General features: G+C 44.0%; 1 protein-coding gene across 1 annotated transcript in view; it reads left to right on the plus strand.

Annotated features, from left to right (window-relative positions):
* Positions 1 to 18,601, plus strand: part of brf1b (BRF1 general transcription factor IIIB subunit b) — a 63,551-nt gene that overhangs the window by 38,627 nt on the left and 6,323 nt on the right. The window contains exons 4-15 of the mRNA XM_079526691.1: positions 2,641 to 2,814; positions 3,395 to 3,426; positions 4,461 to 4,533; positions 6,664 to 6,813; positions 7,631 to 7,724; positions 8,662 to 8,788; positions 11,841 to 11,880; positions 12,542 to 12,637; positions 14,488 to 14,639; positions 16,002 to 16,167; positions 17,933 to 17,994; positions 18,094 to 18,175. Of these exons, the coding sequence (XP_079382817.1) occupies positions 2,641 to 2,814; positions 3,395 to 3,426; positions 4,461 to 4,533; positions 6,664 to 6,813; positions 7,631 to 7,724; positions 8,662 to 8,788; positions 11,841 to 11,880; positions 12,542 to 12,637; positions 14,488 to 14,639; positions 16,002 to 16,167; positions 17,933 to 17,994; positions 18,094 to 18,175 (1,248 nt within the window). The remainder of the gene's footprint in view (positions 1 to 2,640; positions 2,815 to 3,394; positions 3,427 to 4,460; positions 4,534 to 6,663; positions 6,814 to 7,630; positions 7,725 to 8,661; positions 8,789 to 11,840; positions 11,881 to 12,541; positions 12,638 to 14,487; positions 14,640 to 16,001; positions 16,168 to 17,932; positions 17,995 to 18,093; positions 18,176 to 18,601) is intronic.

The raw sequence follows: 18,601 nt of genomic DNA on the forward strand, positions 1-18,601 counted from the left end.
GTATGTATCAAATGCTATCTAAGTCTAAAAAGTGCTGTCTAAGGGGGTAGGGTAAGTGCTATGGGCCATGGTGGAGTCTGAAAAGGTGGGTTTTCAGACTACGGCGGAAGATTGGGAGTGATGCTGCAGTTCTGACTGCAACAGGGAGTGCATTCCACAGTTTTGGAGCCAGAAGGGAGAAGAGTTTGGGACGTGTGGAGCGTTGTCCCGGCGTTTTTAGTGAGGGTACTTCCAGCTTCCCTGCATTGGCTGATCTGAGTGCGCGGGAGGGTTTGTAGGGTTCAATCATACTTGCAAGATATGGGGGAGCCATACCTCTGGTTGCTTTGAATGCCAGCATCAGGGTTTTGTATTCTGTGCGGGCAGCGACTGGGAGCCAGTGGAGGGAGCGGAGCAGGGGGGAGCAGGGGGGAGCCATGAGGCCCGGAGCCTATCTCCTGTTTCTGTAGCGTGAGGCAGCTTGATGTACACCCCCTGGACACGACGCTAGTATGTCGCAGGGACTTACCCCCAATCCAACCATTGCCAAGCAGGGAGGCACTGGGTCCCATTTTTAGAGTCTTTGGTATGACCCGGCCGGGGATCGAACCCCGACCTCCCAGTCTCAGGGCGGACACTCTAACCACAAGGCCACTGAGTTGGTAAACTTGTCAATAGGGAGGTGATTTTTTGCAAAACACGTGGTTCACCCAATAAGCACCGTTTCGCGTTTCCTTGTTCCTCGCTTCACTAGGACTTGAACTGTGGATCATAGGTTAGCCAAGAGTGCCATCTACCGTACAACCCCCCCAAAACGTTTTCCAAAGTAAAACGAGTCACTTCCTGACTTGCCTACGTAATTGGAATACGAGTCAAATAGGACCCTGGCCAGACAGCGAAGTGAGAGAAAGCCAAACGTTGTGAATCAGTCTAGGGACTCTTTTAGACGGCGACCATCTCCAGATAAAACGGCAAAGTCCTGTTGCGTTCTCAATATTTATTGACCCTTAATTTACACGAGAACGCACACTTTATGAAAACGCTATAATGTCGCTAGGTGGTGGTAACGAGCTGTCAAATAGACCAGTCACCCACTTACAAGAAGAAGAACCCCTTCACGCAACCCTATTGGGGTTTTGAATGATTCCAGAACACAACGTGGTTGTGGCCGTCGCTCGCTGCCTGCTTTCTACTAACACATCGAGGTGACAGACAGGCTGACAGGCAGCCCAGAGCATGCAGGCAGAGCGCGCCACAGGATGGTTATATATTTTATAATACATTAGGCTACATAAACGCTGCTGCCGCCTATCACAAGGCTTTTTATTTACATCATGGTTTTACATTCACCATCGCTGATGAGCAGCGCTTTGTAGGCAAGGAGGGAGGCTTGTTCAGGAACTCCATTTTATCATATATGGCTCTGCATCAATGTAATAAACATATGCGGCGTGCGCTGTGAGCCAACGTGAGCCATGATGTCATACGTTTTGCGGATTCACTGTTTTGCCTGTTTACACGGAAAAGGGATAAAACGACGTTCTCAAAGATTTCCACTCTGGGATGTGTTTTCACTTTGTTGCGTTTTCACCTCCTGAAAACACCGTTCTCGTCTAAAGGGACACCAGCAAACGATACTTTATTTTGCCGTTTCCTATGAACACTGTTCTCGTGTAAAGACCACCTAGATTCCAGGCTAATACAGTGCTACAGTATACTGGTGCAGGTTGTGGGCAACCTTGATGATGGAGAGTGCCACTATATATCCACTAATCCACTAATTCTACACCCTTGCTTTTAATTGATTTGTTTTTTTAATTTATTTTGTTATTAATGTCCTCACTGTATTGCATTACTGCTCTTGTTTTTTAATGTTTATGCCTTGCTTTTCTTTTCTTTTTTCTTTTTTCTCTCTTCATTGCTCTGTAAAGCACTTTGAGCTGCATTTCATGTCATGAAAGGTGCTATGCAAATAAAGTTTTATTATTATTATTATTATTAATTAAGGCCACAACTTATTTCTTATTAATGGCCTTGGCCTACTTTGTCATTCTATGTAAACAAAACAAAAGTAGCAAAAATAGCCGATCTACAAGCTCAAAACATGTCACAGTGCGACACGTTTTTGACCCGTAAATACAATATCTAAAGGCGTGAATCTTTATGTGCTGTACAAGTGTCCATGACAATGAAAATATATGATGTGGAGACAATAAAGACTATAATTACGGTATCATTATTTTTGGAGGTAGTAACAGTACATTTGCTCAGTACAATATTTCGGGGCCATATTTAGAATGTGTGCAGGGTTGAGTACGTTGAATCTATATTGCATTAATACGATCTCTAATGGAGGATTTAGTTGACACAATGAAATAAAATGGCGATAGTATTCAGTGTGGGGTCAGACGGCCTGTCACAGCCAGATTTGGGAGAGCAGTAGCTTTGTTGTTGCAAGGAAAGCGGTAAAATGAGACTGTAGTGGTTGTTCTTCTAGTCTCAGATCGGTTCAAAGTGGCTCCTGAGGAGGCGCTTACATAAGCGCTTAAATACCAAATTAAGTGAAGGTGGGGGTTGCATGTGCCCCCCGGGCCACCAGTTGCCCATGTATGTACTAGTGTGTTTACATATAGGATGTGTCTGTGTCTTCTTGTCTTCCAGGGAGGCGTCAGATACAGCAGCTGGGCAGCCAGCTTCAGTTGAACCAGCACTGTCTGGACACGGCATTCAACTTCTTCAAGATGGTGGTCAGCAAACACCTGACCAGAGGGAGGAAGATGGCCCACATCATCGCCGCCTGCCTCTATCTGGTGTGCAGGACGGAAGGAACGCCACGTATCCTTTCCATTAAAACAACACACACACACATTTCACATTCAGTGAAACACTCAAAACATCAACTTTTCGGGCGGGAACCCCTTTAGCTATTGAATAAATAGCAGATCTACAAGCTCGTAGCGCGGCACTCGCTTGTAGGTCTGCCATTTTTGAAGAATCGTGAAAATGTGGCGCAAATCTTTGAACATATGTTCTTTCAGAGCGAGCGCTTTTAAGTCAAATTAGGTCCCTGGAACAACATATTTTCAGATGGTGGTCGGTGGCCGATTACATATAGTTTCTGGGGTCCTTGACATGAAATATTGAGAACCACTGATAAAGAAACATAGGGTTTTCAGAAAACTGTCATGAAAGGCAGGTCTAAATGGGTTAATGAGGAGAAATGCTGTTTTTTCCCCCTTAAATTCTATCCATTTATGTCATGAAACAATACACAAGACATAAGGCATAAGACAAACAATTGGACGTCAACATAATGTTGCCAAACATCATCTGTTCATCAGGGGCTGCTAGAGGGGTTGTTTTCAAACCCACTGGATTGAATTGAAGTTGCAGACTTTCCTCAACTGCCTTACAGACATGCTACTCGACCTCAGTGACCTTCTGCAGGTAGGAGGAACACCTTCTATGTAGCCTCGGTCCCAGCCTATACTCGTCTGCGAAGAGAAAAGCCTGGTCACAATATAAGGCAGAGAGGGCATAGACAGAAATGTCGGTCCGGAACATCCGCCAGATGTATCCCCCCCCCCCCGCCCCTTGATACGATATTTTTTGACCAATCACAACACTTGCATCATACACGGAGAATGTAAACAGATTTGTAAAGCGTCAACGTCATTTCCTTGAGCGCTACTTCCGCCAAATTCCCACTACTTCGGGGCCAAATTCCAGGAATACCAAACAACTCGCCCCTTTACCAACTCGCCCCGGGCATACGGCCGGCGGAACAGCGCTGCCTGGTATTCCTAAAGTAAATGATGCTTAAACGGTTAAACCTAACCTTAACCTCAGTAAAGCGATGCCTAAACCTAACCCTATTCCTAAACTTAACCCCGGTAAAACTATGAATAACCCTAAACTTATATTTCTAACCTTATTCTCAGTAAAACAAAATAAATAATACAAGAACCGCCGCACCGAGCTGTCGGTGTGAGGTCGGTGGAAAAAAAGCTGGGGCGAGATGGAATTGGGGCGACCGCACCTGTTACCAATTCCAGCAATGCACTCTACAGCGTAGGTCTTGCCCAGCGTGCCTTATATGCTGGTTTAAACCGGTCTATACTGGCTATCAACTAGCTTGTTACCACTGCTAGGGCTGCAACTATCAATTACTTTCTTCTTAGTGATTCTTCTCGGAAGAATCGGAAGATTAATCCAATAATATAATTGTTTTGTAAATCAATTCATCGATGATGAACCACTTGAATGCCATGTTTTATTTCAAAAAATAGCAACGATAGCAGAATAACAAACTCACATGTCGCAAATGTTACATATATACACAATATATTGATGAAAATGTGATTATATTTTATTATTTGTTTTTTATTATCGATCCAATCGACATTAAAGCACTGACTTATGAACGTACACAGCAACGGTCAAATGTGATTGTGTGTGAACTTTGACCTTTCCGTCCTCAGGTCAACGTTTATATCCTGGGAAAGACCTTCCTCCTATTGGCCAGAGAGCTTTGTATCAACACCCCAGCTATAGGTAAATACTGTCCTTCTATTGGTCAACACCCGTGCTATAGGTACTGTAAATACTGTCCCTCTATTGGTCAACATTACAGGTATAGGTAAATACTGTCCTTCTATTGGTCAACACCCGTGCTATAGGTACTGTAAATACTGTCTTTCTATTGGTCAACATTTAGACTAAATACTCAATGTGTAAACTTAAAGAGTTGTAGATTGGCTATCGTCGCAATGCAATTAAAATAAGTGACAGGATCCTGAAGGAAAAGTGCTTGTGACTAAATAATGACTAGCCTACATTGACAACGTTTTAACCAATGTTTTAATACCTGGAACGTATCTGGAAGTTTAGCTGTTGAAAAATAGCAGATATACGAGCTTGTAGATCTGCTATTTTTGAAAGATCGTGAAAATGTGGCACAAACCTTTGAATATATATATATATATATATATATTATTTCACAGCAAAAGTTTTTAACTCAAATCTTTGCTTCTGGGGGGTCCCTGGAACAACATATTTTCAGATGGGGGTCTGTGGCCAAATACAGATAAATGTGTTTGACATGAAATAGTTTGAGAACCACTGGTATATAAATAGAAACATAGGTTTGTCATAATTTAGAAGACATTTTGTAGAATCTGGTCTCAGGTCTCAATGGGGAAATGGCTATAAAAGACGTATTGCAATGTTGTGTCATGTTATGGGCCGACTGTGGCTCAAGAGGTAGAGCAGGTCGTCCAATGATCCATGGGTCGGCGGTTCGAATCCCGGCTCCTCCTGTCTACATGTCGAAGTGTCCTTGGGCAAGACACTGAACCCCAAATTGCTCCCGATGTGCTGTTTGGTACCTTGCATGGCTTCCGCCGCAATCGGTGTATGAATGTGTGTTTGAATGGGTGAATGTAATGCACAATCTATGTAAAGCGCCTTGGATAAAGGCGCTATATAAATGCACCATTTACCATTTATTTATCCAAATAGTAATATTAAAGGAGCATTCAGTGATTTGAGTGATTTGGAAAACCACCCAGTCCGCCCCGGTAACAAAATGTGCACATGCACGCTCTACAGTGGGGGGAAGTGCAACAGGCCAACAGCATGTGCACCAAGGCCCGCCCCCACTCGATCATGATCGGAGGAAGGCCCCTCTCATCCTGATTGGATGAAGGCTTTGCCACCCGCCACCAAAACTGAAACTAGGGTTTTTTGACCCCAGGGGCTCACTGGGGACAGGGAGGAGCTCCTTATATGGTCAGCACACTCTATAGTAGGGAGGATTATCCAGAAAAAAATAAAAAATAAGTGATTTAGATTAAGTCAAATCACTGAATATACCTTTAATAATCGACCACGGTGGCTGGTTATGTGTAAAATTAACCCATTTAGACCTGAGGCCGATTCTAAAAAGAACGCCTCCTAAAACCTAACCTAAGGTATTCTGAAAAGTGAAAACCTTCACATTTGTATTAAAAAAATGAAAAAATAAATGATGTTGTTATATGAGACACAGAGGGCGCAGCCGACATTTAAGGTAAAACAACGTATAGGTTACACTAGGTCTAAATGGGTTAATGGCCAATTAATCATTGCATTACATATTCACGATTATTTTCAAAAATAGCAGATCTACAAGCTCATAGCGCGCCACCGAGTGGCGCGCTATGAGCTTGTGGATCTGCTATTTTTCAATAGCTAAATTATAACATAATGTTTAAAACACCAAAAGGGGTTCCCGCCCCAAAATGGGTTTTTAATTGTGTTATTGAAGTTGGAAATTGGAAAATTATAAATTATAAATTACATTTCTGTTTGTCTTTTAGGCTTCATAATGGGAAAACAGGGCCGATATGACAAATAACTGAAATATACCAAGAAATTACTGCCATTTTTTAAATACATTTTACACTTTAAACAAGTTAGACAATAGCGGAAATAGATGATCTACAAGCTTGTAAGCTTGTAGATCTGTTATTTCTGCTTTTTATGCATGAACATCTTTCAACTTGGAAACGATTATGACGATTATGACAAAATAACTGCGATTATCTAAGATAATTGCGATTAGACAAGTATGTAATAATTGTGACAACCGTATATTCCGCCTAAGGGAAACCTTGTTTTACAACAACGTGTGTAATGTTTCAGATCCCTGCCTGTATATCCCTCGCTTTGCTCACATGCTGGAGTTTGGGGAGAAGACTCACCTGGTGTCCATGACGGCCCTGAGGCTCCTGCAGAGGATGAAACGAGACTGGATGCACACTGGGAGGAGGCCTAGTGGGCTCTGTGGCGCAGGTACACGCAAACACCCATTTATAGACAACATACACACTGGGAGGAGACCTAAGTGGGCTCTGTGGCGCAGGTACACGCAAACACCCATTTATAGACAACATACACACTGGGAGGAGACCTAAGTGGGCTCTGTGGTGCAGGTACACGCAAACACCCATTTATAGACAACATACACACTGGGAGGAGGCCTAGTGGGCTCTGTGGCGCAGGTACACGCAAACACCCATTTATAGACAACATACACACTGGGAGGAGACCTAAGTGGGCTCTGTGGCGCAGGTACATGCAAACACCCATTTATAGACAACATACACACCTGGGAGGAGACCTAAGTGGGCTCTGTGGCGCAGGTACACGCAAACACCCATTTATAGACAACATACACACTGGAAGAAGACCTAGTGGGCTCTGTGGCGCAGGTACATACACACCTTATACACTGGGAGGAGACCCAGTGGGCTCTGTGGCGCAGGTACACACAAACACCCATTATCGACCACATACACACTGGGAGAAGACCTAAGTGGGCTCTGTGGCGCAGGTACACACAAACACCCATTATCGACCACATACACGCTGGGAGAAGACCTAAGTGGGCTCTGTGGCGCCGGTACATACGGTACACACCTTATATTCACACTGGGAGAAGACCTAAGTGGTCTCTGTGGCGCAGGTACACACAAACACCCATTATATAGAACACACACACTTATGTATACACTGGAAGAAGATCTAGTTGGCTCAGTGGCGCAGGTACAATACATTTTGCTCCTCTCACCTCACCTCCCCTCCCCTCCCCTCCTCTCCTCTCTACTAGCTCTGCTGGTTGCAGCCAGGATGCATGAGTTTCGTCGTACGGTGAAGGACGTCATAGGGGTGGTGAAGGTCTGCCACGCAACACTCAGGAAGAGGTGAGAGAGAGAGAACAATCAGCATACTGGTGTCACTTTAGCTACGTTGTCGCATTTATGGAAACGGCGCCGTGCCACGTGGAGATTTTCACGAACCAAAACGAAAAAGCTCCGTTTATTAAAATAAAATACCCGTGTACAATTTACAATTTTGGCATTTAGCAGACGCTCTTAATCCAGAGAGACTTGCAGTAAGCAACAACAACACATGGTAATACAACAAATATATAGAAATAGTCATCAAGGATCATAAGCAAGCTAAGAACCTAACATCCGTCTAACAGTATAATATCTGTACAATGAAACTATGCGTATACACTAGAATGCTACTGTATGTCTACATTAGTTTACTTTTTTTTTTAAAATCCCCTAGATTGCGTTTTTGATCAAAACAAGCTTTATTCACGGCTCATAAGTAAAGTGTAGGGTGGTCGTGGTTACAAAATTCATGCCTCGGCCCGTCCGCGATCCTCCTGTGGGAGAATTTCTTAGCCAGTAGCTAACCTCCTGAACGAGTTCATAAAAGAAGAAAACATTGGCCTGGGCCGTGGCTCAGTGGTCCAGGCACCTTGGCTGGTGATCCAGTCTGGCAGTGTGCCGCGGGTTCGACTCCCGATCCCGACGGCCTTTACTGCATGTCTCTCCCCCATCCCTCTCCCCATTTCCTGTCAGCCTACTGTCTGTCCCTCCATAAAAAATATAAAATAAAGGCGAAAGCCACAAAAAAATACATTAAAGAAAGAAGAAAACATTTGAAGAGAAGAAAACCGTAGTACAGAATTGAGTTATAGACAATGTGCGTATGTTACGTGTTCTCAGGCCCTATTTGAACTGTAGTGGGACTACACTGTGTCCACACTGTAAGCTGAAAAGTAACACACAATATAGTAACAGATGTAGTAATGACAATTCTACTTTCTCCTCCCTCCCGCTCCAGGCTGACAGAGTTTGAGGACACGCCCACCAGTCAGCTGACCATCGACGAGTTCATGCGTGTGGATCTGGACCAGGAGTGTGACCCGCCCTCCTTCATAGCCAGCCAACAGAAAACCAAGATACAGCAGGTACCTCTCTCCCTCAGTGCTTTTCAAGCTTATCGCAAAAATATACTTCACAGAGGAACAAGGTTATGTAATGTCATTTTCTGCCTTATCATTATTTTCCAGGGGAGAAAATGTAGCTTTTTCTATTTCACTGCCTTCAGCGTGCGAGGCGAGGGGGGGGGGGGGCGGTTAAAAAAACAAAAAAAAAACATCACTGCACGCCGATGAAACGATCTACAAGCTCACAGCGCTTCACAATGCCACATGTTGTGAGCTTGTCGATCGTCAGTGTTTTGGCAAAGACATTCGCTATAGAGCGTCGCAGTCCCGCCCCCTTTCCTGACGACGCCAGGCCCAGGAAATAATTCCCAATGCATTTTCCCCATAGACATTTCAAAAAGTATTTATTTAAAGACCTTTTAAGCGTCGTACAAATCCAAAACATTGTGTTTATATTGTCATGATTTGTCACGACTCGAGTTGGCTTTGTCCGCAGCGTAAACGTCTTTAAATAAATACATTTTGAAAAGTCTGTGAGGAAAATGAACAGGGAATTATTTCCCGGGGTCTCTTCGAGGGGGCGGGACTGCGACGTTCTATAGACGGAAAAAACCAAATAAAGTCCAGTTTACGTTTAAGTTTAGAGGGTTTAAGGATTTAAAAACGTTTACAAGAAGAGTCCCTGGGCTGTATTTTGCGTGTCTTAAGTACCAGGTCTTATTACTTAACTTAAGACCTTGAGGCGTGGTCAATGCTCTTTGGCCACTCAGAATAGCCAAATGGCATTGATCACGCCTCCAGGTCTTAAGTTAAGTAATAAGACCTGGTACTTAAGACACGCAAAATACAGCCGCCTCTCTGCTGTCATGGCGGGGCACTTTGTTTGAAAGGTTGAACTATGGAGATGCAAGGTTGCTGCAGCAACGGTATGATCTCCTAACCTGACAACGCCAGATGTGGGGGCGGTATCGATTCACAAGTTCACATCTGGTATCGCTCAGGAATCGTCTGGGAACCATCTGTGGCGCCGGGGCGGACCAATCAGCAGCAGCAACGGGCCGGGATCTTGGCGAGACCGGGGTGTGACGCCATCGAGAAGCGCCTGTTGCAATTGTATTTCCTATAGCGCCTTAAAATTGGAAAATCGTCTTCTATTCCTGAAAGCAACCAAAGACGTGACCTACACAGACCAACACGATAGTGATACGAACTAATACGAAAAATGTTCGTCGACTACCTTTTTTCACTGACGGAAACTAAATGACTATGCTATGACGACTACAACTGAGACTAAATATATGGACAATTTCATCAACAGATAAAAACTAGACTAAAATGTTAGGAAGGGACTAGTGGACAAGAGATCCAGTATACACATCATTTTACACTTGGTTGCATGCTGAAAATAGCAGATCTACAAGCTTGTGTAAAAGCAGTCATTACGACGGCATCAAGGCCCGCCAAAATACGACTAAATCAACTGTAGATTTAGTCGACTAAAACTAGACCAACACAAAAACATTCCGGGTGACTAAAATGTGACTAAAACTATTCAAGAGACTATATATAGGGCTGTATTTTGCGTGTCTTAAGTACCAGGTCTTATTACTTAACTTAAGACCTGGAGGCGTGATCAATGCCATTTGGCTATTCTGAGTGGCCAAAGAGCATTGACCACGCCTCAAGGTCTTAAGTTAAGTAATAAGACCTGGTACTTAAGACACGCAAAATACAGCCCTATGACTAAAACTAAAATCAAAATTTGCTGCCAAAAACAACACTGCTATCAGGCGCTCGTTAACACTTGTGACCAGATTTGACTGAGAGACTGCCATCGCGCAAATTTTTTTTCAAAATGAGTTTATAGCACAGGCAGACTCTTCACATCCTAGAGCATGTCTGAAATAAGTGTCAGAGCTGAAATCGACATGTAAATATGAAATAAATGATACAGAGCTAGGTGTAATGTTAGAGACCACAGAAGTGAACCTTTCAAGCCTGTTTTCTCAACTCTCTGTTTCTCTGCAAGACATTACTCTATAAGCCATATCTCCAAAACTGGTGGGTCAAACTGAACAACCAATATGTCAATATGATTCCCTGCTTTCATATGACATGAAAAAACGAAAATTCAAAAAAATCCAATGGCAGTCCCTCAGTCAAATTTAGTCACACTTTTCTCGTTCGCTGGGCTCGTTCGCAGGCAGCTACTGTACCATACGTCACGTAGACACGTCAGCATGATTGACATCCAATCACCTGCCAAGTAGCTTGAAAAAAAAGGGACGGCTTCATGTCTTCAGCGATTGGGCTACAGAGATCCCAGAGGAGTTATACGCTGTGAAACAAAGGGCTATATTTTGCGTGTCTTAAGTACCAGGTCTTATTACTTAACTTAAGACCTGGAGGCGTGATCAAGGCCATTTGGCTATTCTGAGTGGCCAAAGAGCATTGACCACGCCTTAAGTTAAGTAATAAGACCTGGTACTTAAGACACGCAAAATACAGCCCAAAATGTGATTGTGAAGCAAGCGTCTCGTCCATCTGGCGGAGTCAGGATAATGATCTCGTGCATCTAGAACAGTGGTTCCCAAAGTGGGGTCCGGGGACCCCCAGGGGTCCTTGAGAGAGTCCCAGGGGGTCCCCAGTTAAATGATAATTAGGAACCAACTCAGAGAGTGTACAAATGGAACCTCACTCAGAGTTAAATTAACTCCCAATAATGCACTGGTGTCCCAGAGATAGAAATGCCATTAAATGGGAGACCAGCCTAATTCAGGTCAAACCTGGGGGGGTCCTTGAAATTAAACTGGTTGAGAATCACTGCTAGAGCCGTAAAAATATTCTCTTATGGGGGTCCTTGGTGTATATTTTCTAATGGGGGTCCGCATGCTAATGAGTGTCAATTGTGGGGGTCCTTGGTGTATATTTTCGAATGGGGGGTCCGCAGGCTAAAGAGTGTCAATTGTGGAGGTCCTTGACATGAAAAGCTTTGAGAACCACCGATCTAGAACATGTATTCCATCTGTTTGACTGTCTTGTATGTCTTGTTCTGTTCTATCATCTGCTGCAGTTGGAACATGAACTGGTCAAGAAGCTGGATCAAGTCCAAGGTCAGATAAACATATATTATGTATTATTACATATATTATTATTATTATTATTATTATCATGATGGTGATAATTGTTATTAGTTGTGTGGCTGCAGTAGGCAACCAGACTATAGAGTGCCGCAGTCCCGCCCCCTTTCATGACGACGCCAGGCCCAGGAAATGATTCCCAATGCCTTTTTCCCATAGACATTTCAAAAAGTATTTATTTAAAGACGGTTACGCCGCGGACAAAGCCAACTCGAGTCGTGACAACTCATGACAACAAACACACTATTTTGGACCAAACAAATAATTACAAATTTCTAATTATTTGTTCGGCCCAAAAAACTGTGTTTGTTGTCATGATTTGTCAAGACAAGAGTTGGCTTTGTACAAGGCTTAAAAGGTCTTTAAATAAATACTTTTTGAAATGTCTATGAGGAAAATGAACGGAGAATCATTTCCTGGGCCCTGGTAGGGGACGGGACTGCGACGCTCTATAGTTATTGCCTGGTTTTATTCCACATAAAACATTCCGTATGACCTTTTTTGTGGTGTCATGTGTGACATAATCATCCTCATCATCATACTGCACTTAACAAGTTGCTCGGGGGGAAAGTGCCACCACTTTTCCCAGAATTGCACCTTTTAATTCTAGCATTGTGCGTGTGTCTTTTCTTAGGGGAGATAGCGTCGTACAAAGAGGAGATAGAAACAGAACTGGAGAACAGCCGGCCCAAACTCAGAGGGATTTATGCCGCCTTCGCCAAGGAAATAGGTCTGGACTGAATCTCTGACGGACTTAATATGTACACACGTAAACCTTCATACAACCAGTAACACTATACTCTGCCTTATGTTCACACAACCAGTAACACTACTGCCTGGAGTCCATTTGGTTCCATCCGTGTACTCTCAGAGTTAAAACCGTTAGGGTTACATTTGGTTCCACTTGTTCTCTCTCAGAGTTACAGACCCGTAAAGGGTCCATTTGGTTCCATTTGTATTCTCTCAAAGTTACAGACCCATAAAGGGTCCATTTTGGTTCCATTTGTGCAATCTTAAGCCCTAACCACACCAACGGTTCAAGACGGTTTTAGCGTTGTCCCTGCGGTGTGATATGTCTTGTTGACCCACGTTGACCCACGTTGACCCTAGTGATTCAACGCATGGAATTCGCTACCCTCCACTCCCTCCTATACTATTTAGCATCAGGAGATCTGCTAGTTCTCCTACTAGATGTGCCGTGGGTTCGGCTCCCACAGTGTCAGTAGCACTGTATTTTGTTTTCTTTCGAATAATTAAAGTTGTATTTCCCATTTCTTTCTTCCCTTTTTTGCACATTACGTAATTTCTGAAATCCAGACGTTGGAGGGGCTAGCGCCCCTCAATAAAGAGTTCTGGGTTAAATTTAAATTGGGTTAAATTTCTCTTCTAACCTGGCTTTTGTGTGTACACCAGGCAGTTTCTAAGTTGCTTTATTTGATCCGATACACCCCCTCCTATTTTAGTCCATTCTAGCCCATGTTAGACTCATTGAAAACACACACTTCTGGTGACTGATATTGTCCTTCTAATGAATGTTAAGACTAACTGAAAACACACGTCCCTGTTTCTAGTGACTGATATTGTCCTTCTAATGAAGGTTAGACTCGTTGAAAACACACGTCCCTGCTTCTGGTGACTGATATTGTCCTTCTAATGAATGTTAAGACTAATTGAAAACACACGTCCCTGCTTCTGTTGACTGATATTGTCCTTCTAATGAATGTTAAGACTCATTGAAAACACACGTCCCTGCTTCTGGTGACTGATATAGTCCTTCTAATGAATGTTAAGACTAATTGAAAACACACGTCCCTGCTTCTGGTGACTGATATTGTCCTTCTAATGAATGTTAGACTAATTGAAAACACACGCCCCTGCTTCTGGTGACTGATATTGTCCTTCTAATGAAGGTTAGACTCGTTGAAAACACACGTCCCTGCTTCTGGTGACTGATATTGTCCTTCTAATGAATGTTAAGACTAATTGAAAACACACGTCCCTGCTTCTGTTGACTGATATTGTCCTTCTAATGAATGTTAAGACTCATTGAAAACACACGTCCCTGCTTCTGGTGACTGATATAGTCCTTCTAATGAATGTTAAGACTAATTGAAAACACACGTCCCTGCTTCTGGTGACTGATATTGTCCTTCTAATGAATGTTAGACTAATTGAAAACACACGCCCCTGCTTCTGGTGACTGATATTGTCCTTCTAATGAATGTTAGACTAATTGAAAACACACGCCCCTGCTTCTGGTGACTGATATTGTCCTTCTAATGAATGTTAGACTAATTGAAAACACACGTCTCTGCTTCTGGTGACTGATATTGTCCTTCTAATGAATGTTAGACTCATTGAAAACACACGCCCCTGCTTCTGGTGACTGATATTGTCCTTCTAATGAATGTTAAGACTCATTGAAAACACACGTCCCTGCTTCTGGTGACTGATATAGTCCTTCTAATGAATGTTAGACTGGTTGAAAACACACGTCCCTGCTTCTGGGTGACCGATAATTTTGCCCTAACATGTGACTAATACATTTTCATCATTGTATTTTACTTTTTCCTGTGTCAGACCCAGAGGACGAGGACGCCCTCTCGGTGACCTCAGAAACCTTGGAGCTGGAGGGCGAGGAGGTGGAGCTACAGGCCGCCGCCCATCACCTGACCCAAGACTTCCTGTGTCACGTCCTGCAAGACCAAGAGGATGGACGGACAGTCTCATCTGTAGGGATGACTCATTATAACAGTACAGTACAGTACAGTACAGTACAGTACAGTACAGTACAGTACAGCACAGTACAGTACAGTACAGTACAGTACAGTACAGTACAGTACAGTACAGTACAGTACAGTATATTACAATGGTAGCAGTGTTGTTTTTGGCAGCACATTTTGATTTGTCTCTTCAATAGTTTTCATTTAGTTTCAGTCACATTTTAGTCACCTGGAATGTTTTAGTGTTAGTCTAGTTTTAGTCGACTAAATATCATAAGATTTTAGTCGACTAAATCTACAGTTGATTTAGTCGACTAAAATGTATTTTGGCGGGCCTTGATGCCGACATAATGACTGTTTTTAAACTTGCTGAAAATAGCTGATCTACAAGCCCACAACGCGTCGCACTGCGACGCGTTGTGAGCTTGTAGATCAGCTATTGTCAGCATGCAACTAAGTGTAAAATTACTTATACTGGATCTCTTGTCCACTAGTCCCTTCATAACATGTTAGTCTAGTTTTTATTTGTTGACGAAATTGTCAGTATATTTAGTCTCAGTTTTAGTCATCATAGTTTAGTTTTCATTTCGTTTCCATGTAGTTTTCTGTTTTCGTCAGTGGAAATAGGTAGTCGACGAACATTTTTCGTCTTAGTTTTAGTCGACGAAAAAACAACACTGCATGGTAGAATGCTTGATTGTGGTTGTGGTTGATCCCTCCCTGTACTCGGCAGGTGTATTATTTCTGTATAATGACTACAGACTCGGCGGCGTAACGAGGCGACATCAGCAGGTGCCTGTTTAGGCTGGTCACTGCGCGCACGCACACACGGTGAAAACAGCCCAAACGGCGTTTTGGTTTAGCTGTGGACATACTCTGCCGCGGCCCGCGATTGTGAACAGAGCAGCAGCACTTACTTCCGCCACGTGTGTGTTAGCAGCAACCACCGGGTTCCGCCAGACTTTGGTCAACTAACTCAGGGGTTCTCAACGGTTTTGGCCGGGGACCCCCGGAAATGCTTTGGCAATATCTCGGGACCCCCGCCCCGCCCCCTCCCGACCCCCAATATAAATTGACTGCTACAATAACCTTAATAATAGAGACAATACACCATTAATAAATACTGAAACCAGATATAATCATTAGGGAAGGTGTATGCATGTACTATGTGTACTATATGTAAACTCTTCATTTCCACTTTCCAGGCATTCAGTTGCAAAAAAAATAATTTGGCGACACCCCCACCAACGCAATTGCGTTGTCTGCGTCACGTTAGTTACACCCCTGTATAGGCTGTAAAAGAAATTGACAAAGTAACACTATTGGTTTCAAATAGTGCCTGTTTTTCAGCAATTGCATTGTGTCCACCAGGAAGAGCAGGACAAACGGACAGAAGAACCAGAAGGACAAGAAGAAGTTGTGGAACAGAAGACCCTCCCTCCTTTTCCTCCTCCCCCACCTTCCCTACCACTGGCCTCCATACTGGGGAAGCTGCCTCTGCAGCTCCCAATACGACGGACTCCAGACAGTGACACTGGTAAGACCCATATAGTTATACTAGACATGTCTAGCACCATGCGTCGCAATACGGGCCTTTCTCCGCTCCCATTGATTGCATTGTGTTTAGGAACCAAGATGGCCGCAGCACCATGAGGGGGTGGGGAGCGGGGTGGGGTCGACATATGCCCTTACTGGGCAGCGTTCACACATTCAAGACACCTGTCTTGTGTCTGACACCTGTCTTGTGTCTGAACACAGCTTTGATGGATTTGTTCTGCCCCCCTGTCTCCATCAAACAAAAATATTTGGTCAAACCATTGGAAATGCATTGGAGTGGCCATTAAACATTATATGCACACTTAGGTATTCTCATTCTATAATAAATATTTGTTCAATCTATTCGTGAGTTATCTGACTGTACCATTATAACTCTATGGTTGGCTCGAGCGGAAGTTGAAAGTGCTCAACTTTGAGACCACTTTGACACACTTCTGCGTCATGACGTCACTGAACATCCGTCGTTCATCTCCATGCAGTTCCAGCTTTGGCCAGTAGGGTATTAGCGGCTGCTCTGGGAGGGTCTGGTAAGACCCCCAATGAGACCCTGCTTGTCAGCAAATCCGCTCTAAAAACAGATGAAAACTAGAAAAAGTGCCCTTCTGGGCACAGGTCTCCACCAGGAGGATAGGAGTGTGAGTGTGATGTTTGGCAAAATGTTTAGGAGCAATATAAACGTGTGTGTGTGTGTGTGTGTGTGTGTGTGTGTGTGTGTGTGTGTGTGTGTGTGTGTGTGTGTGTGTGTGTGTGTGTGTGTGTGTGTGACGTGGCTTGGCCTGTTGTAGCGCCACCATGAGGCTGATTTGAAAACTGTCAAGTGGCATTTCTTCCAAAGCCTAGTGGGAATACGCATGCACAGTTTCACCACAATCGGACGCTGCGTTGAGTAGTTGTGGCGATTTGTACAAAACGGGTACAAAGCGGGCTACTCCTGAAAAGTTTAGAAGCCAATCGTAGCCAATGAGGGTGGATTATGAGAAATCAAACAAACCCGTCTTGATCACATGACTATGGAGAGCATGTGTACCGATTTGCGTGAAATTTGGATAAAATCTGAAGGAGAAATATTAGAAAATGTGTTTTACATATGTCGGCCTCCTGGTGGCCGAGCAGATGTGAAAAATTCCAGGAAAAGGTTTTTCCTTGGCCTCTAGGGAGTTGGCATACAAAGTTATCCACAGATCCGTGCAGTTAGAGGTAAAAACACTTTTCGGCCAGTTATAGCGCCACCATGAGGCTGAGTTGAAAATGTTCATGTGGCATTTCTTCCTTGGCCTAGTGGGAATGTCCGTGCAGAATTTCACGGAAATCACACAATGTGTTCATGATTTGCAGCATTGCCCGTTTCGTTGAATGGCTCTAGAGAGACTGTGTACCAATTTGCGTGATGTTTGGACAAAATCTGTAGGTGTACTGTCCAAAAACTTGTTTTGCACAAAGCGGCCTCCTGGTGGCGCTATAACAGGCCGTTCTGGAAATTTTGGGGCAGAGGTTCATCGTTGGCATCCAGGGAGTGTGTGTGCAAAATGTGGCATCGACCGGGTTAACGGTGCCGGAGATTAGCTGTTCACAGACGGACGGACACACGGACGGACGGACGGAGTGCAAAACATACTCTCTCCCCATGCCTTCGGCCTGGTGGAGACAACTAACTGCAAAACGTCTGTCTGTCTGTCTGTCTGTCTGCGTGCGTGTGCGTGCGCGTGCGTGTGCGTGTGCGTGTGCGTGTGTGTGTGTGTGTGTAGATGACAGATCAGAGAGTGGAGAGCTGGACCTGGATGGAATTGATGACCAGGAAATTGACAAGGTCAGTTCTTTGACGATGTAATTTTATTGATACGGTCACTTTATTGATTAGATCGTGTTATTGGTCGACTGATGGTTTCTTGTGGTTTGTTGACTTCAGTACATCCTGAATGACAGAGAGGTGGAGAATAAAACAGCCCTTTGGATGAAGCAAAATGAAGAGTATCTGAGAGAACAGAGGGGTGAGTTACTTGGGGCGGCAGTGGCTCAGGGGTAGAGTGGCCGGTAGAGCAGCCGGATAGCAACTGCAAGGCTCCCGGCTCGATCCCGGGCTCCCCCAGAGCCAGCGTCGAAGTGTCCTTGAGCAAGACTCTGAACCCCTAATTGCTCCCGATGTGCAGGTTGGTGCCTTGCATGGTTTCCTCCACCATTGGTGTGTGAATGTGTGTGTGAATGTAATGCACAATCTATGTAAAGCCCCCATGGATGAAGGCACTATATATAAATGCACCATTTACTTATTATTATTATTGCTACTACATTAACAAGAAACTGCTGTACACATCAACTAATACTACTGTACCTTATTGCATGTCTTTCTGTCTGTGTGCTCGTGTTTGTGCGCGCACACGCGTGCGTGTGTGTGTGTGTGTGTGTGTGTGTGTGTG

Source organism: Electrona antarctica (genome assembly GCF_951216825.1).
Source record: "Electrona antarctica genome assembly, chromosome: 17".
NCBI classification, from domain to species: domain Eukaryota; kingdom Metazoa; phylum Chordata; class Actinopteri; order Myctophiformes; family Myctophidae; genus Electrona; species Electrona antarctica.